Source organism: Rhipicephalus microplus, unplaced genomic scaffold, assembly GCF_043290135.1.
Source record: "Rhipicephalus microplus isolate Deutch F79 unplaced genomic scaffold, USDA_Rmic scaffold_24, whole genome shotgun sequence".
NCBI lineage: Eukaryota > Metazoa > Arthropoda > Arachnida > Ixodida > Ixodidae > Rhipicephalus > Rhipicephalus microplus.
Genome location: NW_027464597.1, coordinates 2,460,803 through 2,485,269, shown reverse-complemented (window position 1 = coordinate 2,485,269; position 24,467 = coordinate 2,460,803). Strand labels below are relative to the sequence as shown.

The 24,467-nt window shown below is 45.4% G+C and overlaps 1 protein-coding gene across 1 annotated transcript in view; it reads right to left on the bottom strand.

Moving 5' to 3' along the window:
• Positions 1–7,053: 7,053 nt before the first annotated feature.
• The window catches only part of LOC142786507 (prolyl 3-hydroxylase 3-like), a 44,614-nt gene continuing 27,200 nt past the window's right edge, over positions 7,054–24,467 (bottom strand). The window contains exon 6 of the mRNA XM_075884237.1: positions 7,054–7,254. Within this exon, the coding sequence (XP_075740352.1) occupies positions 7,054–7,254 (201 nt within the window). The remainder of the gene's footprint in view (positions 7,255–24,467) is intronic.

The window sequence follows — 24,467 nt, the reverse complement described above, 5'->3', positions numbered from 1 at the left end:
TAGACCGTGTATATGTAACCTCGTCCTTACAGGCAGCGGTCATACACTGCAAGGCGGTAGACCCGCCTTTGTACGCCCTCGTTATTTCCGACCACAGGCAGGTGGTCGTGGTCCTGAAGCATAAGGCCAGATCGCCTTATCGCTAACCGTGGCGAGTGGATAATCGACTTCTTAGTGATGATACGTCGAGGGCCAGCCTACGTAACCACCTGACAGCTTCTATAGGAAACTGCTGCTGGGACGGTATTAAGCAGGAGTGGCGGGAAATTTGCACGGACAAAGGGAAAAAGTTGAAACATCGGCACTCTGGTCTCGTGAGAGCAACGCTGCAGCGCATCAGAATAGTGAAAAGAGTAAAACCCACCTCTCTACTTATGAAGAGTTATGCTAATGACTTGAAACTAAGGTTGGCACGGCTGAGGGCGCTGACGTCCACCACAGCGTGCTCCTACCAGGCCAGACATTTACCGAGTTACCACCCGGAAGTTGTTAATTATATTAACAGTACCAGATTCGGTCAGTTGGAAAATCGCGGCAATTTAAATAGGCAGGACATAGTTAGATTTTGTACACACTTTGAGAACACGGACACTCATGAGCTGCAACTTGACTTGGACTCACTTATGAATCATCCTTTTTTAGGTAACCTCCCGCAACTTTCCTCAGAGGAATATTGTAGTTTGATTCCACCCATAAGCTTAGAAGAACTTACATTGGCAATGCGCCGCCTCCACCGGGGTTCGACGCCGGGAAGTGACGATTTTACTATTGAATTTTATGTCTTTTGGGACGTTATAGAACCCGCCTTGTGTGAGGTCCTGAATGTCTTCACGAGCAGGCACACGCTGCCCCCGCAATTTAAGAACGGCAGAATTATTCTGCTTCCAAAAACACAAGAAAACTTCATGGACCCACGCAACTAGCGCCAATCATATTGTTAGTTACCGATTATAAAATGCTAACTACTGTCTTAACCCTGCGTCTACAGGGAGTCATGCCGTCCCTCATCAAGTCCTGGCAGTCCTGTTCAGTTGTGGGGCGTAATGTACAAACCCTGAACATGCTGAACAGATATACAATAGATTACACAAGGCAGCGGCAAGCGAAGGGATGGCTTACATCCCTAGATCAAGCTCAAGCATTCGATAGGGTAGCACATAAATATATTTTCGCCACTCTATTGGCATTTGGTTTTCCTAGACAGTTCGTGAACTTTATCATGGAACTGTAAAATGACATTCATAGTGATATAACAATAAATAATGAAATGGTAGCTTCTTTTCCCGTAACGCGAGGCAAGCGACAGGGCTGCCCCCTTTCCCCCTGTTGTTTGCGCTGACAGTTGAACCTCTCCTTGTCCAGGTAGAAAGACACCCGAGTGTCCTCGGATTGCAGACCCCAGGTAGTGGCTCATTTAAGGTGGCTGCCTAAGCAGACGACATCACGATATATCACAGTGATGAGGACAGCCTCGCCGCCATCCTTCAAGTTTTCAAAACCTATGCAGAGCTCTCTGGAGCGAAACTTATTTTGCATAAATGCAAGCCTTTATGTCTCCATGTATCTCCGGTAACGCGTCTACACAGAATCTCCGTCGTAGACAATGTAACTATCCTAGGAATAAATTACAGGGCCACTGGCGTAACCAGCCAGAGTTGGGAGGAGGAGGTGAAGACACTGAAACAGGAAATAACCAAGGCACTTGAATTTAACTTTCCATACTACATACGTCGATGTCTACTCATGGACGTTTTTAGTGGGAGCCTGTGATTTTTGACAAACTCGGTAGTCATGCCATACCAAATCGCGCGTAAGGTCAAGTTCCAAATAATTAGGTTTTTCTGGAATGCCAAAACGGCCTTCGTTAAATACGAGCAGTGGGGATTGCCTCGCGAGAAAGCCGGATGGAACATCCTTTCGGCAGTCGCCCTCGCGGACACGTATGCTTTGAAGACGACCCTCAAGGTCCTGCGAATTCAGGAGGAACAACCCGCCAGGCAAGTGGCAACGTATTTCTTGGGAGTGCAGGGTCGTTTGTTCCTGCCGACGCAACCCGCGGGGCCGAAGGCGATGAACCCGACGCCCTTCGACAGGCACGTAGTAGGGATTTATAAGCGTATAGCCGCGCTAAACCTGAACACCTCCATCTTGGAGGTGCGTAACACGGAGCTCACTAGAGAGCTACTTGTAAGTTCGGGCTGTGAGGCCAAAAACCCAGGTTTTCTGTGGGTGTTGCTGACGCCCAGTTGGCTGCCGGGCAGCATCCAGGATGTGGTGTGGCGTTACGGGTGGTCCGTCCTGCCCACGGCGGACTGAATGTACAAGTGGCACTACGTTCGGTCCGAGCAGTGTGTGCACTGCGGCATGTACGAGGACAACGAACACGCTTTGTTAACCTCTGTGGTGGCCAATACCTTTTGGTCCCTCGTGGACAGGGCGTATCACCCGTTGAGTGTAGAAAGATTTGTCGAAAGGACGAGATGTCCAAACGGCGCGCTGGCACGTCTAGTGCTGACCACCGGTATGCACGTGTTGTGGAAAAACAGGGGTTTGGCTGTGCATCAAGCAAGGGCCCGTAAATATCAATGGCCCCTGCTGGTGCGGTTGTATAATATTGTAACGGACCATTTGGAATCGGAATTCTTTTCACTGGGACAGGAGGAGCTTCTGTAACGATGGTCCTGTGCTTTCATTAAAATCGTCAACAACCGGGTTGTCTTGGCGTGTTCGCTGATTCAAGGCTTGAGAACTACCTAAAAAAAACGCAATTTTTGTTGTGTTAGGTGCAAGAACAATCGAGTGCAAAGATGTGATACATTGATTGTGAACACAGATGTCAAGTGCCATAATTTTGTGAAACTGAATTTGTATGTGTATGTAGAACCGAATTTGTGTGCGTTTGTGGAACCGAATTTGTGTGTAACGTGGTAGCAATAAAATTACTTTTTCACCCCTAAAATTGCAAAGCTTTTCTTGAATGTTGCCCTATGTAGTTTCTACTCTAAATTTAACAACAGTATTCATACTAAAACAATGAATGCACAAAAGCGGACCGAAGAAAAAATTAACACACAACAAGCGCTGGCCAGGTGCACTATATACGCCATGAATAATTACCAAATCAAGTGAAGTTTTGTGAATCAACGTAGATAAAAGTAAATTATAAATTTATTCTTGTTGCCTCTCACAACCTTCACTGGCAACCTATCAAAAGAGATTTATAAATGAAAATTGGTTCCAAAAGCATAGGTGAGAGTGAGCCGGAGAAACCAGTGCTTTTTAGCAGTGAACCTTTTTTCTTAAAGTGGAAAGGCAAACAGTAGTCAGTTGCCCTCTTAGATATAAGCATACCCATCCACTGCGATGAGGCATCTCGGATCTCTCTATACTTTTTCCTAGAAGCTGCTATGTTTTGAATTAAGAAGTCTAGTACAAATCGGCCCCCACTGCATAATTTCATCTAACAAACGTTTGAGGACGTTTGAGCTTCGTCTTTCAAAGTAGAACGGGATAGCGTGATCGGGCCTCGTTTGATTGTGTTGCCTTCAACCCCTCCGCAAAGAAAGGAATGCTTTTGCGCGTAACATTACCCGTTTTAAACTATCCCATAATGTCTGCTGCGTGTGCTGTTGCTAACTGCCCGCTACAGTATCGTTCGATAATTAGCAAGGTACCGACTACGTAAGTTGCTGTGTGCACCTGCCCAGCTGAACACTTCGTAAGTGATGGGCAGTTTCTAACATCCATTCTTTGCAAACTTCACTTGCTTTCATGCCTGATCTGAATATGGGATTCTGCGAGCAATATTTCATGCGGCAAAAAGAGTTATTCTACTGCGTGCCAACCATAAATTTTTCATTTTTTTACAGTGAAAACTGATATGAGATCACAAGTGTTGCGTGCGCCATAGTTTTGTGCTGAATCCGGTGTCTGTAACCACTATGGGGCGAAAGAAAATAAAAACAACTTTGCAAATGAAAAATACGAAAGATACAATGGGATGCGAACCCGGATATCCTACGTGTCAGCTACGTATTTTACAATAAGGCTTCGCCAGCGTTTGAAACTCCGTTACAAACTGGTCTTACACAGGTTCGATATCGGGAAAGGAATTGCGTTCATTATTAATTTATCAAATACACCTAACGCCTTTAGAAGCATTACCGGTGGAAGGGAGGGGTACATAAAGCCCCAATTACAAAGCAGGGGTACATGGAGAAACTACGCAAACACGATCATAACTATATTAGTACATCACAACATATTTAGTACACCACAACATATCTGTAGAATAACATCACGTAGCGCCTTAACAAATGCTTCATTTGGACTTCTGCTAACAATGTGTGCTGGTAACTGATTCCAGGCTCCAATTGTATTGGGGAGAAAGGACTTGCTGTACATGGTACTTTTACAAGATATTTCTTTCGCTTTTTATTGTAGTATTAAAGCCTTTGAGAACAGAAAAAGAACAACCAGGCATCACAAAATATGAATCGCGTCACGAGTTGGCCACCGAATGCTCTAACTCATTACAAAAGCTTTAGGTATATTTCTTCATCTTCGTCAGCCACAGAAAAAAATGCACAAAATTCCATGCATCTAGCGGGTACCACGCTTTTCCGAATGACGAAGGGTGGCATAATGAATGCATCCCTACTAAAAAAAAACTAATTATTGTTGGCGTAGTGGGCACTCTGCAAATGGGCCTATGGCATTACCCTAATAATGTTTCGCAAAGGCTGTGAAAGACCCCTTTACAGCTTTCGTGGTGACTTTGCAGCGCATTCCGGCATGCGTGGCGTATTTGTTTTTGCCAGAGCACTTCATCCAAAATCCTTGTGGTAGAACACCTACTTGCGACGTGAATGGCCTGGCTTCAATCTTCACACAGACTGGGAAATTTATTTTAATTTATTTGAATCTTTCTCGATGAGCCGGTCATGGGCAAGAAAATTTCGAACTGATAACCAACGACGCCAACACAAATAACTATGCCCGAATTCCTGTGAAAAGACACGAGCTGTTTTACGCTGTTGCATAATTGTTGGTGTTTTACCTTATAATTGTGAGAGACGACGCAGTGGAGGGCTGTAAAACTTGTTCGTTGAAATGAAACAAATCTAAGCCCACGGACATTTCTCGTTTCACCGTTATTGAAATGCAGCTGCTGCAGGCAGGATTCAATAGTGCGAACTTTTGGTCAGCAGGGGAGCACCGTCTCAACTAGAACGTTTCAGTTGGTCGGCGAGTAAATCAAAGAAGTTGAAAAATTAAATAATATTGGATAAAGCGTAGATAGCTGAAAAAGAAATGAAGTGGACTTCTCAGCATATGCTTGTACCTGCGACACAATGGATGTCTGCCAAGTGCCCTGATCGCAACGACAGCAACTTACGACGTGTGTACGCTCATTGTTCGAGTCACGTGGTAAAGAAAACAAAAGCGGAGCTTTTGAGCTTTCGTTTTATGTGAGAACCAGGCTTCCGTGAGATAGCCCAAATGTCTTTGAATGTAGGAAATTTCGAGTTCAATTTCGAAAGTCAGCGCAAAAAGAAGAAAACACGAGATACGAAGACTGAACAGGCGCTGACAGTGCCTCTCCTGTTTCGTTCATACCACGTTTCCCTCTTTATGCACTGATTTACTGCAAAGTTGAAACAACTAGCCAGATTTCGCGCACTTTTGAGGTCGTTGTTAATTTTATGGGCCCTCACGATTTATTTTCAATATTTGTGTTGTCAATTCTGGAGGTTACGGCAATTGCATCAATATTTCCTCTCAGTTTTTTTACTTGTATTAAAAAATGTCTAGCTTATCCCGTCGCCGTACGCATTACGATGTATCGTTTAAAAAAGAGTGATGTTAACTTTATTTCATGTCAAGGTTTCGGAGACGGAATGTGAAGCAGGTGAAAGTGTTAGAATAGCTTGTAGTGTATTTTAAAGTGAGTGTTGAACGAACTGGTGTGCTTTTAGGGATGTTATAACTCTTCATAAAGCGGAATTCACGAAGCAATCCAATTACATGAAACAGTTATGTGCTGGCAACGAGGATTTTTGAATAGTTAAAAGATTACGTTGAAATTTCGGCTGGAACACATCACTTACATATAGTACTGCGTTCACCGAAGCAATCCTATGGAGCTAAACATTTCAACCATAAGTATCCTAAAAAGAATCATAACGCATGCCTAAATTACGATTAGTTGAGTGCTTGTATTCTCTCAGTTGGGAACAGTCCGCAAAAATTGCGAAACAAAGCCACGCTAACAGATGCTGACACCGTGTGTTTATAGTTAAAACACTTCTCATTAGTAAGAAACATGAATCCCCTTAAAAGGAGCCCGCTTTTTGTGGCATTTGTTAATTAAATGTTAGGCAGCTCCTCGAAGTTTTTCGATGTAGACTCTCTCCGCTTGGTGCGAGTATTTACTTCAGTATATTTTTGTCCTCAGACAACCGATTCTGGTTTTCAAGTCAAAGTATGGCCTTTTGTGTTACCTCCCAAATTTCGCGCACTAAATCATTCGGCGATTTTGTAAATCTCCGCAATGTATTTGAGTCCTATGCAAAAAATTCACCGTCTCATATTCTTTTGCTTTTTCCATATAGGTCATCAATTGTTATGTAACAGGCCACCAACTTCAATGATACTTTTCTTCAATTCATTGTCAACATTTCTCAGGTAAAGGAGCGTTCAGAGAACACAGAACGAAAATCCAACTAACGTTTGTTCGTTTTTGTTTTGCTTTCACCGAAAGCTGGAGAAGTGGACGTATACGAATGATACTGTATTGTTTGAAACTCTGTAAGACATTTATATTCTAAACAAAATAAAATTTACCGCAATCACATTTTAATCTATCTAAAAATGATAAACAACAAAAGGTGAGCTGTTTTCTGTGAGATTTCTAAAATACGTATAAGAATATGAAATAAATCTTCCCTTAAGCGTTTTGCCGAAGTGTTCAATGCCACTGGCGTCGGCAGCAACGTGTTACAGCCTGCAGACACACAGTTGTTTCCCTGGAAGTAGCGTCGTTGCAAGTATTCAGACGTATCGGTGGCTGCTGTTAGCCACGCTGTATCCGAGAATGTTTTCGATCTCAAGCCTCACGGCCTCCTGGCGCTCCTTGGTGTGCGTCATCCACACTAGTACGGCACACCGGCGACCAGAGAACACGGGCAAGACCCCGTGAGGGTTCCGGCTGTTGAAGGACACCATTCGGCCGCACTTGGGCCGCACGATGGACTGAAAGAAAGGCGGTAGCTTGTAGCCGGCACCTTAGTCATAACAAATACATTTAAAACTTGATCTGAGAAAGGAATGGCAGGGCTCATAATATTTTGATAATGAAGGAATTTCATAAACTGAAGATATTGAAGGTAATTTAACGAAGTGATGGCCACGCTCGAAATTATTTATTGAAAGAGAGCTTTCGTAAAACTGAATCAAGCTATTGTTCGGCTCAAACGAATGGAACATTCGGACATAACAACACCCAAGAGTTACAGCAGTATTTCTTTTGCCGGCAACTCTCGTCCATGCGTCTGAAACTATGGGAGGGCTAGCTTGGGGATAGTCGGACCGTGACCTCCTCTATACACTTACGACCTGCTCATCGGCGCCACCCCTACGGAGGCTTCTGTAGCTAAAAATGGGCGCGTAGGCACCAGAAATGTCGCCACGACTTACACCATAGCAGACGACGCACGAACATCGTGGTGCACTCGTGCGAGCGTGTTCCTTTCATTGGTTTTCTAGATTCTAAGGCATGGATCAAGCAGTTCACAGATTCAAAGTCTCAAAGGAACATTCCAGCTTGGTGAAGCACCATGGTGGTCGGCTCCGGGATGTTCATTACCGGATCTAAATCGCTGCGTGACTGCTATTGCGCCCTATCTAAGCGTAGACAAACGAAAGATATATGCGACATGCCCCCAGGATTAGGTAAGCCTTATTAGTTGCAAAGCGCCTTATGGTCGAGATCAATCCGGTCTGCGCCGTGACCACACTTACTACGCTTGCGCGGCACCCCTTCCCTCCTCTTCTACACTCCGCCCTATCGTCTATGCTCGCCCCTGCTCTCTCCCCGAGTTGTTTACACATTCATTGCGCATGCATGACACCTTTTACTCCTCTTCTATGCTCCCCCTCTCTCTCCTCTAAACATCCCTCCGCGGGGTGTTTACTTGAACGAAAAAAAAAAAGGCAACGTAGCTGCGTGCGTTGCTGGCAAAGGTCGTTGAAATACCATATAATTTTGTGTTGAGAGAGAGAATGAAACGTTTATTTGATGCTTTACACAAGCGAATTGGTAAATAGCCACTGCGTTAGCATTTCTGTATATGCTATTTTTAGGTAGCAGAGTTGCGCTAAGCTACGCCATCTGGGGTCCAAATGTCTTGTATGAAAGCAACTCACCACCCACGTAGGAGTAGTGCTCGCGCAGCAGAGTACTAGCGTTATTTTACATATTTTTTCGCTCTCTTTTCGTTTTTATGAAAGTATGAGCAAAACTCGGTTGCTCCGGTCACGCCTAGAAGCTTTGATTTTATGCTTTGTGCTTTTGATCGTGATAAAACCAGTCAGGGATCGAATTTCTTTGTTGCGTTAAGCTCATTCGTTAACTGCGAGGAAGATGGCTATAGTTTTACTGCCTTCAACTGAATCGAGCTGGCTAGCGATTGAGAGTGACCGTGTGACACCCGTGTGGTGCGTGGCACTCGTATTACGCTCTTATTACGATCGCGGCTCACGACAGCTCATGTGAGTCGTTCTTCTGCAGCTCTGTCGCATGTAACGTTCCTTTAGCTTGAAGTATGAAAGCTGCAGAAAATTCATGTGGTAGCTGCAACAACTTGCCGATTTGAATAATTCTAGTTTACCTCATTCTCCCTTCATGTTTAGCGTTTTACTCGGCAGACCAATTCGAACGCATGCAGCTACACACGATGACCAACAATGCACGTATAACGTATTCACAGCGTCTGTGGCTAATTCAAACAGGGCAAGTTTTGCAATGCCATGGATCGATAAAAAAAAGCAGTGTTTATTCTTACTTCACTGAAGACTAATCTTTCTATAGCAACAACCGCTAAACCCGCGTCTGATCGCGTGGGCTGTACGTATTACAACTGAACATAGAATGCACTTGCTACCACGTTTCGCGACCAATGTGGCAACGTGGCTACAGTACCGATGAAGTGCGGTGAGAATAACAGCAACCGGCATTGTCAACCACGCTTCATCTGCCCGACTATGCGAACCATTGGTGTCGTCTGCGTAGTGTGAGCTTCTCCGCAGTAAAAATGAACCGCCTATGATGACGTGATAGGATTTGGAGAATAGGGGCTGTCATCCTGCAGGGATAGTGAGCGTCACCCGAAAACCGTGGCGAAACTCTGCTACATATAGTAACTCTACTCTGCGTGACATATGGATGCCATGTTGCAGCAATTTTAAGAAAATGGAAGTTTTTTTTTTCAGAACGCAAAGGTACTGGTAGGTGGCAGCCCCGTGTAGTTTTACTGAAGTGTCTGAAAGACCCCCCCCCCTTTTTTTTTGTCAGAGCGTCACACTGCCACCACCGCATAATAGGCACGGTGGTCTTTATAAATACGTATCTACGCATTTTAGAAATAAAGTAACACACTACCTAATGAAGCCATACTGATAACTCTAAAGACTTGCCTTTAAAACGTTTATTTAATCTTTACGCGAGAAAATCGGTCAATTGTATTTGGAAAGCGCTGCGTCAGAGAATTTTTGTCCGTGAAGCGAAGGCTAACGAGCGCATCGAGGCATGTTAGACACGAGCGCCATCTGGTAGTAATCTTCAAAAACGGAGGAAGGCGTGCCCCGGCCGCCTGGATCGCGCGCGCGCGCGCCCGATCCAGGCGGCCACCTGGATGTAGTGCGAAGATGTATTGCGCGATGGGAAAAGTGACGCCATGAAAGCGTGGAGGAGACCCAAAGTATTGCGTTGTGGGCTGCCACAATAATGCAAAAAACACCAAGGAAAGCTCTCCACGTGTAAAGCTGTATTGGTTAAGCAGAAAATTATGCCGTAGAACCGCATAAAGAGCCGCGTTCATGAAATATAGAGCAAGCATGAGACGAAAGCCAGACAATACGAAGCTGGAACTTCACCTCCACTCATAGTTGGATAATAATGAGATGAACAGGTGAAGTGCTTCAGACTGGCTGGCCGATGTTTTTGATAGGAGGTCCTCCGATCGAAATGTCGGCCAGCCAGTCTGAGGCATTTCACCTGTACATCTTATAATTATCCCACTACGCTGTTTTCATCTGTCGGCTCCCATCAAGATTTCGAACTTGACTTATAGTAATTCAAACCTTCCCTTGCTACCTCGCGGCGAAGTCGGTGAGTGATGCTGCCGCGACACAGATGACATGACTAACACCATTCCAGCATTTTAATGTCACGACCGTATAGGCTCAGTTTTCATTTATTTTTTACCATACCACAAAAAAAAAACTGTATATGACGGTGCACGGCTGCTACCGCTAGATATCTCATCGAAACAGCAAAATTATTATTTTCATAAACGTCAACACAGCCCATCAATAGAGTACGCGGTTTTATGTCGACAGATTCTGTCTTACATCAAGGCATATGTCGTGCACGCTATTGTCACGGCCCGGTGAAATGCGTCCCGCAGTGGCTTGGGCGTCTTCCTTTTTCATCGTCTGCTTCCCATCACAAACTTGACTTACGAGCTCCACTCCTTTTGTTAGTTTAGCTTTTCGGAAGTACTTGTCCAGTTCAGAGATCTTTTTGAAGCCACACTGCACGCGGTACATTGCGAGGTGACTCGAACGCACCGCGCCGCGCTCTGCACGAGCACGTAAGCGAGCAGCAACGTGTTGGAGAGAAAGTAAAACACGCGATATTCATCACCTGCATCTCCTTCTACACCACAGATAGCGCTGCCTGTCTAAAGTCGCAGTGCCACCATGCGTCGCTTCGGCTCTCTAGATATAGGCACTGGATCTTGACCTCGAAGGTGGTGTCGGTGGCAAGTTTCTGTTGTGCGTTGTTGAATAATGAAAAATCGCAGCGTAGGCGTTGACTAAAAACAGACTGCGGGACTCCAAGTCTCATCAAGAGTTTCTGCCCCTCATCACCTATTGTCAGCGATCGGCACGATTCATTAAGGAAGACCAGTTCATCTTTGCGTGCTTTGCGCCTCTCGAAGGTTCTCCCTGGCACAAAGCCGCGATGAGCGCCAGTGTCAACGCTGCCGCAAGTGTAAGTATTAGCGCCCACTTGGTTCCCTTTAGCAGGAGATGATGTAATATTTTTCTCCTCACTTCAACTTGGGCAGTAGCACCCCACTTCGCCACTGCCTAGCAGCACCAGAAATATTACGTCTGTGGGCGAGACGGTGCAATCTTCTAATAAGTTCCAACCTCAAACGGAGTTTCTACGACGCAAATAAAAACGAGATACGGTACGAACCACGCATGCGATCACACGTGTAAGTTTTCATGACCCGCCCATCGCCCTTCAAGTATATGCTTGCCATACTGTCTACGCATAACTATAGAAGGAAGCAGCTGTGCAGTCATCTGGCCCTTTTGGGTCTAGTGAACGGTTCATAGCAGCACGCGACAACCAGCGGATTGCTGCAACGTTGTTAAATCGATTTCTCGCACCTACAGATATTATTGTCTATTGCAGTTATGTTCACTGTCTGAGCGTCGCTGACACTGTATAGCGTGCCTCACACCGGCGATACGGCTATGGTTTTATCACTAGAGTCGCGACATAATAATCATAATAGACACCAGCTCTTGCGCGATCTTTTACCCTAGTGGGAATAATGTTTTATTGAAACTCTAGAACCAAAAATAGTCTAAATCTAATGTTTTTATAATTAGCTAAATAATTTGGACGGTCTTTGTTCTATTGGTTTTAGCATTAACTCACATGATACTTCCCAGCAATAATTGATGCATTATTTCTGATGCCGCCCATTGCTTCAGCTGCCAATTACATTCACACCAGTCGTGTAATGCGAGTTGCAATGTACCAATCGAAGCACACCGGAACCCTCTGGGTATGCAGGGGTGTATAGGCAGAAAATCTTTGCTTCGCGGGGGGGGGGGGGGGGGGATGAACAGGCACATTTTGATCTGAAATGAAAACCGGTCAGGCAAACAGCTATTTTGTTTTCTGTATGTCATGGCTCAAAAATTTTTGATGAGGGAGGGGCGCAGTGGCCTGGTTGGCGCGGCACACTCTGGCTACGCTAGCTTGTAGCCTGCCTTCTTCCCTCTGGTGTCAGAATTCACTCTTAGACGGACAAATCTCTTACGACCGATACCAATGCGCCTAAAATGGTTATTATGTGGCGAAAAATGAATTCGCATACAAGTTTAACGCAAGAACGTTTTTAGCTGCCTGTATTCACACTTTGTAATGACAGGAAAGGAATAAGTACCGTCGTGGTTATGTGTTATTCTCAGAATGAATAGTACGCAGAAGCAGTGGATATAAAGAATCCAGTCCAAATATTGCTTTGAAGCAGTGTATGGATGCTAATAGAGGGAAGTTTAATATGTGATGAAAATACTCATACGTGCGAGGAACAATTTATTGCATAAAAAGATTAACAGTTCAATCCATAATACCTCTAGTGAAAAAGGTGAACGGCATAATAAAGGACGTAAAGAAATATATAGATGCGCATACCAGCTATCCCCACACGCTTTACCAAAAGCCCGCCAGCCTCCCGTCTAAAGTAAGTACTAGGAGAAAAAAATCAGCCCTGATCAAAGCGAAACTTTGCCTTAGAAGTTTTGAGATCGGGTAAATATTTGAGATAACCAACATCATCAAGATATTGTCAAATCAGGCTGGTAATATCCGGTGATGGTGGTGGTGAGTACTGGTGAGAAGCGCTGACGTTCAGAGGCTACAAAAAGAGCGGACGCGCGCGCGCACCAGCAGAAAAGCGGTTTGACGGCTACAGCGATACGGGCAGGGTGCCTCAATGTGCGCGAAGGGGGGAAAATTGTGGTGTCCTGGCGTGCTGCGACACATATATCAAAAAGAACTAATAAAGAAAACCAAATCTGGCGAGACAGGGACCGCGAGCAGGTCGTAAGTGTGTAGGTAGAGGAGGTCGTGGTCCCGACGTAGAGAACATGTCCAGGCGACTGAGATCAGGTACACAATAATTATATTACTTTCTTTATAACAAGTTTCTTTATCAATTGTATAATAACACACTAAACAACAATCTAACTTTGTACTTGCACCCTCCAACCAGAGGGTCACCACGAATCAATCATCCGTATATGCTTTTTTGCCATGTGCCACGAGAATTGATGTATTCAAGTCTTCCTTTTTGCCTTGTTCGATTGTTGACAGGAAATTGATTGCAGTGCATGTGTTGCTTGTAAGTCAGCTGAAGTTTTTCAGCGACGTCTCGAACAGCTTAATACATAGCACTGTATAGTTTGCTTTCCCACCCCGTAACAACCCGTGAAGACTAACACTATTGTAAATAAATAAATAAAAATAAATCATATTGGAGGTATTACGCCACAAAACTACGATGTGATTATGAGACACGCCGAAGTGGAAGGCTCCAGAAATTTCGACCATCCGGTGTTCTTTAGCGTGTACTCTACACAATTTAAGCCCCAACTATCTCGCCTCCGCCGAAATGTGACCGCCACAGCCGGGATTGAACTCGCAACCTTCGGGTCAGCAGCCGAGCACTGCATTCGCGCACACCACCATGGTGGATCAGGTGAACGGTGGTGTGAAGCTACGACTGGCTACCGGTATGCGATGGAGGGGAAAAGAAGGGGCTGAGAGAGAATGATGGGAGGTGAATATCAGCGCTATAAATTGCATAAACTGTGAAATAAACAACTCAACCATCCGGTACGTAAGAACGCTATGTATACCTGCGGTGAGTCCACTGTTAGGGCATGGACAGGGCGCGCGGCCTCCTTAAAGGGGCCCTGCAACACTTTTTGAGCATGGTAAGAAAACGCTGCCGATCGGTACTAGAGCCTCCCGACAACACGCGAGCCAAATGTTATAGCACAGCGCGTGGCCTGGAATTCGCAATAAATTATCAATGTTTGCTGAAAATTGCTTGCTTTTCTCTAGACAAATCACCAAGCATGCCGGAAAATCTCACGTAGATGGCACATCTATCAGCGATTAGCTGATTTGGACACGGCGCGCTAGGTTGTTACAGAAATCGCCGCGAGAGGTAGTCACTGGTCCACGCATGCGCGCGCGATCACACTGAAAAAGCCGCGTATTCGATGAAAAAAAAAAGAAAAGTGCTCAAGGTTAAAAGGTGCACGTGACGTTTTTAGTTTGCCCCTCCCACACCTCCCTGCTTAGGCTCCAGTGCTTTTGTCGGGACGAGAGAACCGAGAATGCGATTGCAGCGTGTGACAAATCTTTTTAACTCCGCTCGTACTGGAAAGATTCTTAAAATTTTTGCGGCGTTGAACTTGTGAGGGATTCACTTTCTACGGATTCACTTTTCCAGTGAATTCCGTAGTTAATCAAAAAAGTGTTTCAGGGCCCCTTTAAATAAACACAACACCTTTTGCCTTAAATAAACACAAGGCCAATCGCGTTTAAACAAATATAGGTGTTTTAACGCAAATGCGCTAATTTACACCATCATAAAAAACAATACAGGTCAAAATGGGTAGGTGATCACTGATTTCTGAAAGATTTATTCAAATGAAATGGCCTTAGTTCAGTTGGTTGTCATAGTCAAACTAGTTCCTTATATTGGCTTGCTGCAATGCTGAATCCTATAAACATTTTCTTGAAAAATCAGTATTTCTCTGCTAGATCGGCAATTTGGCAAACTCAAGCTGTGCGGGGCCTAATTTTAACTACAGTTTGTTAAAAACTCAGAAGCGCACAAACCGACAACAGAGAATTTGATCGACAAGTGTGAGCGCTGATTCACAAAAATATTTTATTTCAAAAGGAGCGATCACTTTACATGGCGAGAAACAATGAACACTTCACGCGTGCACCACCCGCATATAATTTCTATTTCTGTGCCCAAGAAAGGCAGCTGCGTGCTAGAAATTGCGACGGATGGTCTAGGCGGACAAATCGCCCCAACCACTCAATAAGTTATTTTTTAAAGATCTCAGCAATTACTTGGTTGCTACCCTATCTTACAATTCAGTAGGCCTTATATACTAAATATGGAATTTTGTTGGGAGGAACTGTATTTTTTTGCGCAGCCTTACGAATTATCAACGGTCGGTTCACACGTAGAGCGTTTTGCCTTTTAGGGGCGAAGCTCCTTAAAGCGGCACCCGTTCGTCCCTCATAGTAGTCGTAGTCGTAGTCGTAGTGTGTAACCAGTCTTACGTTTTCACCTGCAAGGTGGTGCCAATGGGAGAGTTATTCTGTGCGTTGTTGAACAATAAAAAAATCGCAGCGTGCGCGTTAACTAAAAGCCGAATTCTCCTGTCTCTCATTCCCCCTTAGCAGCCATTTGCATGTACATTGAGCACTATCTGACAAGAAAGGGTTGCTACGTTATACTCGCTGGGCGTAACCTCCTTGGTTTTAGAAATGCTTAGTGAGCGTTGAGCCGCAGTGCCATGAATACAGTGAACTAGTATACACCATGAACTCGAGGTGGTTAAAGGTGGGAAGTAGACATGAAGCGCAAGCCTCAAGAAAGTGTGCGTGTGCCACCTCTCGTTAAGTCCTTGGAATGTACGCTAGACGGCGGTGCTTCTATATGGGGAATATATGATGAAAAGATGCGAGATGGTGGTACTTGGAGTGTTGAATAGATGGACTAACGGACACACAGACACATGCTTGGACGGACGGACGGATGGCTGCATGGACGGATGCAGGGACGGACGTACAGATGGACGTGCGGACGCACGGACAGACGCACGCACGGACGGTCACACAGACGGACGCATGGACGGACGGAAGCAAAAACGAATGGACGGACGGATGCTCAGCCCCACTCTCCATCATTCACTCCGTGGATATGCTGTCATTTTTTTCCATGCAAGTGATTGCAGGTTTAAAAATGAAAATATGGTAATTCTTGAAAGTGCATCCATCTCAAGTTTGTTCTCTGGCCCTCTTTTGTGCACTTTTAGTTTCGGTTATGTCATAGCAGTATTCTAAAACAGCACTTTCTTTCATACATCAAAACCAAGTCTGTGAAGGCGAGAGGTTGTCATAAATTTTTTTTTTCGCAAGGCTCATGTCCTACTACAACAAACAAGTAAAGCAGTGATCTGCGCACATGAGACTACGAGGGACATTTCGCATGACTCTGGGTCGCAATAACGCACATGTGTTTTTTACTGCATGAATGTGCTCACAGTTCAGTGTGGTTGATTCGCTTCCACTGCTAAGTTTATAATTGCAAAAATGCTCAAAACACCTTATAATCACCTGGGAAAACCTGCTTCCGCTAATCGCGTGGCTGAATTGTTTATTCCAAAGCATGGATCCAGAGTTACCGCTGCTTAAGCATTCCAAGCGTGGCACTTGTGAAAATTTACAAGGAATGGAAGAGTTTTTTTTTCGTTTAAACAAAATACTATGAAGTCTGAGATAAAAGTCGTACGCAGTGCTCAAAATGTCACTGAAACAAATGAAACCAAACTGGAATTTTGCAAAAAACGCTAACAGAGCGAAGCGCTAACAGCGCTAACAGTGCCTCACTATTTTGGTGGCCGCGCAGGGGGAGATATGAATGACGTGCTGAAGATCTGCGTGAATTATTGAACTTCATAGCAGTGACAGTGCCACAGTGTTGCCAGTCTGGTCTTGCATGTAGTAGTGCATCACGCATTCTTAATCATAATACGCTTTTTCTTAAAAGCACGACCTTACGCATATGGCTCACTGATAGTAGGTCCCGCACATACAGCGCTCTAAAACAGTGACATTTTCTGCTAAACGAGGGCCTCATCAAGTGTGGATAGCACGGTCACCTTGTTTTTTTTTTTATCCAGCGGGCGTGGCTGTTTGCGTTAACCACCATTATGGCTTGTTCACACTGAGCAATCCGGCGGCCTAAAGGGCATCTAATCAAGTTAGGAGGGGGAAATCCGCTGAAACAACCTCCTAAACGCCGATCGCTTTCGTTCTACGGCGTCTGCGGCTCGATCGGTCACCGCGAATAAACAGGAGTGCTAGTGGAGGAATATTTAAAACTAAATGGCAGCCAAGACCTATTCATTTGTCATGTCACAGTGCACGTAACTGAATGTTGTAACCAAAGAGAGTTGAACTCACTCTTTGTATTAGCCTACCTCACGTCCTCATTTCTTGGAACAGGTAGCAGTTGGCGTGAGGACAAACCCACCAACGCTGCGGGCGTCGAGGATTTTTTCTGTTCTTCATGCATTACAAGACAGCGGCTTGCCAGCAAAGTAAAGCAGTACTGTTTCTTTCTACTCCGTCGTCAGCGCAGTCGGTTAATACACTAAAGTGCACGTACGGTAATCAACGTTGTCTACACGAGGGGATAGTGTCAAGGCGTCTGCGAGCCGTGACATCTATGTATTGTAGGCACTTTAACATCTGAGTGACAGCGCACCCATCCCGCGTTGGACCCGTGGTAGATGGTACATTCAACGGCGTGGGGCGCGTCCAGTGTGAATGTCACTGGGTTTCGGCGGCAGGACACTTCCGCTCGCTGTAAACAGCGGAACCTTTAAAGTGAACTAGGCATTGCTCTGCGAAAGCTGCCTATTCCGTAGTTCAGACAAAGGGTACATCATCCCGGGTGAGTCGCGTGAGTGGTTCGGCTATCATTGAGAAGTTGGGAATACATCGGTGATTATAAGCCCACAAGCCGAGGAAAAATCGTACTGCTTTTATATGCAGATCATTTCGTAGTCACATGATGTCGCGATTCAGTGTCGGTGGCGGCACCGCTGACAGCCCCACTCCGCAAGCTCGCGTCTTGCGTCTCGTGCCGTGCGCTCGCGTCTCATGCCTTCACCTCCAAGACGGTGAACGGTTTGTTCAGAAAAAAACTGTTCACAGACAGTTGACATCAATTTCTATTGAACAGAACATTTCAACACAACAGAACAAAGGCACACAAAATTGCAAAAAAGCATTTTTATAATATTTACTTTACATGATATATAAAAGGCACAAATAAAACATGAATATGTACATTTCACGTATTTACATGGAATTTCAGCCGATACTGAGCAGACATCAGACTACCAAAAGCAGGCCGAAGGAAAACTTTTACGCGTCTCTCACAGACGAACACAAAAGGGCAGGACGAGTGCCGAAGGAAGAGGAGAAAAATTGGCAGATCCCACATACAGTGGGAATCGATGATATGTGAAGCACGAATGAGAAAGGTTGATATGCCACTTTAAAATCAGCTCAACATTACGAGGTGGAGGCAAATGATTCCGTACATGACTTCCGTGCCATGATTATCATGTTTGAATGTTTATGTTGAATGATTATCATGTTTAGATGTGTCGTTTACCTTCGTCATCTATTCACGTCACGTGATACCGAATTTAGTATATGCGGAGTAGCAAAACGGCGGCGAGCGCATCATGAAGGGCCCAATATACTCCAATGTAGCGTTGACGCGCGCGCACGCTGCGCACAGTGGCGCTACGTTAGCAAAACGAGAGCACTCTCTAATCTGACGCCTAGCGCGACCAGCGTCCGTCGGCGCGGCCCGACGGCAACCGGCGCGAAATGCGACATGCTGCATTTCGCGCCGATGCATTACCCAGACAACTCTGCGTCCTCTCTTTTCATGATGGAGGGACGCCGCACGCGTTGAAACGCGCATGCGTCAAAGCAACGCACCCGCGGCCCGCGCCTGCGAGTATACGGCATGACCGGTGACTGGCGTGGCAACGCTGGCGTGAAGCGACAACAGAAACGCCGACGAGCACGGGCACGGCGTCACGTCGAAATGTATTGGTGCCTTGACTGTGGCATGTAGTCATGCTCTCACATGACACACATCTCAAGATTATTAGGTTTGCACCAGTTACACACCTTTGTCATTTATTGGCGTCACGTAATACAAAATTTGGCTAATGTCAAGCTAGCAAAACGGCTGCGAGCGGATCATCAGTGTGGCATGTAGTCATGTTGTAACATGACACGCATGTCGTGATTATTATGTTTAGATGTATCATTTACCTATGTCGTCCATTCGCGTCGCGCAATACCGAGTTTGGTACATGTGAAGCTAAAGAAACGGCCACGATCGCCTCATGAGCGTAGCATGTCGTCATGTTACATGACACGCATCTTATGTTTATCATGTTTGCACCAGTATCATATCTTCTTCATCCATTCATGTTCCATAATACCAAATTTGGTATAAGGGACGCTTGCGAAACGGCCGCAAGCGCATCACGAGCGTGGCATGTAGTCATATTGTTACATGACACGCATGTCATGATTTTTATGATGGGGTCTTTCGCTTGTGTTCGCCATGCAATCATGTCATACCATACCAGTTTTGCAACATGCCATGTGAACGAAACCACCACAAGAGCTTCAGGACCATGAAATGTAAATCGTGACATTCATCACATACATATCATAAGGTTCATGTTATGACTAGCCAAATATGTTCTTAATACAGTCATGTTATGCCATACCAAGTTTGGTATTGATACCGTTATCGAAACGACCAGGAGAGCTAAAGGTCGTAGGCGGCTAGATAGATAGAGAGGTAGATAGATACGCTCAAAGTCGCCGAAGTTCTCTAAGAAATGCTTCGCATTTAAAACAAAAGGTTTCATAACATTCCAGTAATAGGGCACATACAGTTGGGCACAAATATGTAACATGACAAACATCACTACGTTGCAAGGAAGACATCATTGCTCCAATATACATGACAATGTTGGCATACGTGTACACAAGAACTCCTGCGATGAGTATGTGTGTTTAGAATAAGTGGCTAACGATTTTGAGTACTTGGTACTCTACTATGGGAGAGCACAGAGCCGTCCTGTAAGCCTCACAGCACCGTTTGCCCTGCTGTATGCAAGTGGAATGAATGCTGCGTTTGTGTATATAAAAATTGTTTTGCGATTTTGAGTACTAGTTACTCTACTATGGGAGAGCATAAAGCCGTCCCGTGTGCAGACAGAGGAGTGATGAACAGCGCAACTGCGTTTGTTTAGAAAAATTGGCTAACGATTTAGAGCACTTGGTACTCTACTATTGAAGGAATCTATTCATTACTGCTTTCCTGTCATAATTCGCACGATGTACACCATTTTAACCATATCTGGGCCCGCGCGGCCATAAAAATTGCGAAAGGCACTTCTCTTCGCTTGGTTTCCGTTTTCTACATAGTTAATCTTCCGTTTCGTTTTCGTCAAGGTCTTTCAGTGACATATTGGCCACTGCGTATGACTTTTATGTCAAACCTTGAATTATCTAGTGTTAAACAAAATACTCTCTTTGATTTCTTGTAAATGTGCGCAAACTCGGCGCTTGGAATTCTTTAGCACCGATAACTCAAGACTCGTGCTCTGGACTAAACAATTCATCCACGCGTTTACCGCAGGCAGGTTGGCCAAAGCGATTCTAGGATATTCTGAATATTGAAGCGACGATTCGTTTAGCTGTATAAGCAAATCAATCACACTGCACTCTGACCGCATTCATGCAGGAAAAAAACACGCATGCATTGTGCGACATTGTCAGGCGAAGTGCCCCTTGGAGTCGCATGCGCACAGATCACTGCTCGACTTTTGTTTTGTACTACAATATCAGCTTTTTGGGTAACATGCATGTAGAATGTCCAGCCGTCATAGCCTTCACTTCGATGCAAGAAACAGAGTAAAGTGTGGTTTTAAACTACTGCTAAGACACAATTGAAACTTAAAGCGCACAAACAAGGACACAGAAGAACCTTCAGAAATGCGCACTTTGAATTATAGCTATATATTTTGAAACTATATAACAAGCAGTTACATAGAAAAAAAATGTGAAACACCTCTTTTTGAAAGGCTAGAACAAATTCTAAGACCTTGAAATAATGTTCGAAAAAAAAACATATTAGCGAAGAGAAAGCTTGCCCTACTACCCAAAGAACAGAGTGGAGCACCTGTGTAGTAGAATTAAAAAAAATCGTAAACATCAAAACACACAACCTTTAAAACGTGCTTGGGAAACTTATCTTTATGTAATATGTTACGACAAGACTGTATTTAATTATTTCTTTATTTATTTATTTTACCTACTGTAGCCTTATAGAATGTATATTGTAAGAGTGGGATTATAGAGTGCAAAAATAAAATCGCAAGAGAAAAGATACATGAGAAGTTACAACAATAATACATTTAGAACAATCAAGGAATTCAGCTTTTGTTTTGTAATGAGCTTAAACAGGGATAATCACATAATCATTCACAGGGAGTGATCGATTGTGACCAGGTAAGGTATAGCATAATTATATTGTGTGGCAAAAAACTAATAATAAATCAATCTGTGCGTGCAAAAAAGATAGCAAGATTGAGCTCGTGCAAGCTGCGCGTAGAGGATGGCTTGGAATTCGGCAAAAAGACTGTGTTTGAAATGTGATATGAATGGCTGAATAATTGATTATTACGTGTGGTTTAACATCGAAAAACCACCACTTGATTACGAGAGACGCCGTAGTTGAAGGCTCCGGAAATTTCAACCACCTGGGGTTCTTGAATGTACACTCAAATGTGAGCACACAAGCCTACAGCATTTTCGCCTCTATCGAAAATGCAGCCGCCACAGGCTGGATTTGATCCTGCGACCTGCGGGTCAGCAGCCGAGTACCTTAGCCACAAGGCCGCGAATAAGTGATTATGTAGCGCGAAAATTTTATTGATTCTACATCACGACGTACTGAGAGAGGTTTTAGGTTTCGCTCATGCAATGCTAAAGACAGTGAGAAGTATCGATCATACCTGCGAAAAATGAAACGGGCATCTCTCTTTTGAACTGCTTCCAGTCGGAATACGTCACAATGTCTGTAAGGTAACCACACCTGTGGAAGCACAATCGCCGATATGGCAAATAAAAGATTTATGTGTTAAATGCAATACATTTCTTAGCGAACTTCGGTGACTTTGAGCGTATCCATCCATCCATCCATCCATCCATCCATCCATCCATCCATCCATCCATCCATCCATCCATCCATCCATCCATCCATCCATCCATCCATCCATCCATCCATCCATCCGTCCATCCGTCCGTCCGTCCGTCCGTCCCTCCGTCCATCCATCCATCCATCCATCCATCCATCCATCCATCCATCCATCCATCCATCCATCCATCCATCCATCCATCCATCCATCCATCTTTCTATCTATCTATTGTAAAGAAGAGGAAGCACTCCGGCACGGCTCCACCAATTATAAAGGAGATTTATTGAGCAGAAAGGTTGATGCTTGGAAGGCTTGGAAGGCGATGCACCAGCCGTAATTTCCGAGCTCGAGCCGCTGCTGCACGCTCGCTGCTGCTGCCTCAGCGCACGATTTGGCATCGCTGTCTAGTGCGATCAGTGGTCATGACCAAGCGTCACTAATAGCCGAAATAAAAGCATTTGTCCGCGAAGAAGCCGCACGACAGCTTTCCTTGGTGCCTTTCACACCAGAACCTACCACAACTTTACCGTCGTCTCTACGTGGCGTCATTCAAGGAGAGGTCGCCGAGGCCTTACCAGCTGCTCGCGAGCATATACTTGTGGCTGCTCCTCTCACCTACGCCGCGGCTGCAGCCATGCCAACTCGAAAGGCGCCTGCGCCTCCATTCCAGCCTCGCGCTAGCTATCCCCCACCTCCAGTTCACTGGACCAGCACTAACACCGCCAACTTGTGGCGCACCCTCGACAATCGCCCGATATGTTACGCTTGTCGATACCCCGGACACGTCGCAAGGTATTGCCGCCGCCGGACGCATATCACCAATGAAAACCGCCGTGAGCCTTTCTTCCCGCTTGACTCCAACGCGCAATACGGTTCCTCCACTCCAATGCCAGCCCGCTACCAGGACGACCACCACCCTCGGTCGGGACGTCTTCGCTCGCCCTCTCCACGCCGCCGCTCGCCTTCTCCTATGCGTCGACGGCCCGCGCCTAACGAGGAGGAAAACTAGACGATGCAGTTCCTGAGGCAAGAGCTGCGCAAGTTTCAGTTTGCCCAGGTCCTCATTTGTCACATACCAATGTTATTGATGTGTTCGTCGAAAATATCCCTACTGTCGCTCTTGTAGATACCGGTGCAGCTGTTTCTGTTATAGATGCTGGATTTTGCCGCTAAATTCGTAAGGTTACGACGCCTTTCTCCGGATTATCGCTTCGCACAGCCAGTGCTCAACCTGCTCAACCGACCGCAGTATGTACAGCCCGCGTGACAATTCAGGACGTTCTGTATACGATAGAGTTCAAGGTTCTTTCATCGTGCTCTCATACTATTATCTTGGGATGGGACTTTTTGTCGCGTCATAACGCCGTAATCGACGGTGCTAGGGCTGAGGTTGAATTTTGCTCACTGGATGACCAAGCGTCCGTCGAAACCCAGTCTGCCGCTAAACTTGTCGTTAGCGATGACACCTACATCCCTCCATGCTCTTTTGCGTTCGTGCCAGTTTCATTCAGCGCCGTATCCGACGGCACTGTCTTCTTCACACCATCTCCAATATTCGTCGCCCGAAGAGCCCTCCCCCTGCCTTTTGCTGCTCTCGACCTTGTAGAAGGCTCAACCACAATGCATTTATAATCGTGAGTCGTCGTCTTTATCCCTACTTTGTCACGAGTGCCTTGGCCACGTCGAGACAATCAGTTCTACCAGAATTATATTCGTCCTTGATGGGGTGCCTTCTACCTCCGTCTGTGAACTGGCTGTCGTCTCACCGGCTGACTCAACGTCAGGGAACATATTTCATCCATTCATCGCTGCAGATTTGACATCTTCGCAGCGTTCACAACTCCTCACCATTCTTGAGTGCTACCGCCATTCTTTCGACGTTGAACAAACATCTCTCCTCCGTACCTTAGCAGTAGAACACCACATCGACACTGGGTCCCACTCACCGCTGCGACAACGACCATATCGCGTGTCCGCTACAGAACGCCGCGTCATTGCTGACCAAGTAGACGACATACTTCGCAGAGGCGTCATTCGACCTTCACAGAGCCCATGGGCGTCTCCGGTGGTCCTCGTCAAAAAGAAAGACGGTTCTATTCGTTTCTGTGTCGATTTCCGGCGATTGAACAAGATCACGCTGAAGGATGTCTATCCACTACCGCGCATTGACGATGCTTTGGACAGTTTACAGGGTGCCGAGTTCTTTTCCTCGTGAGACTTGCGGTCAGGCTACTGGCAGGTGCCTATAGCGGAGGCCGATCGCCCCAGAACCGCTTTTGTCACGCCAGACAGCTTATATGAATTCACCG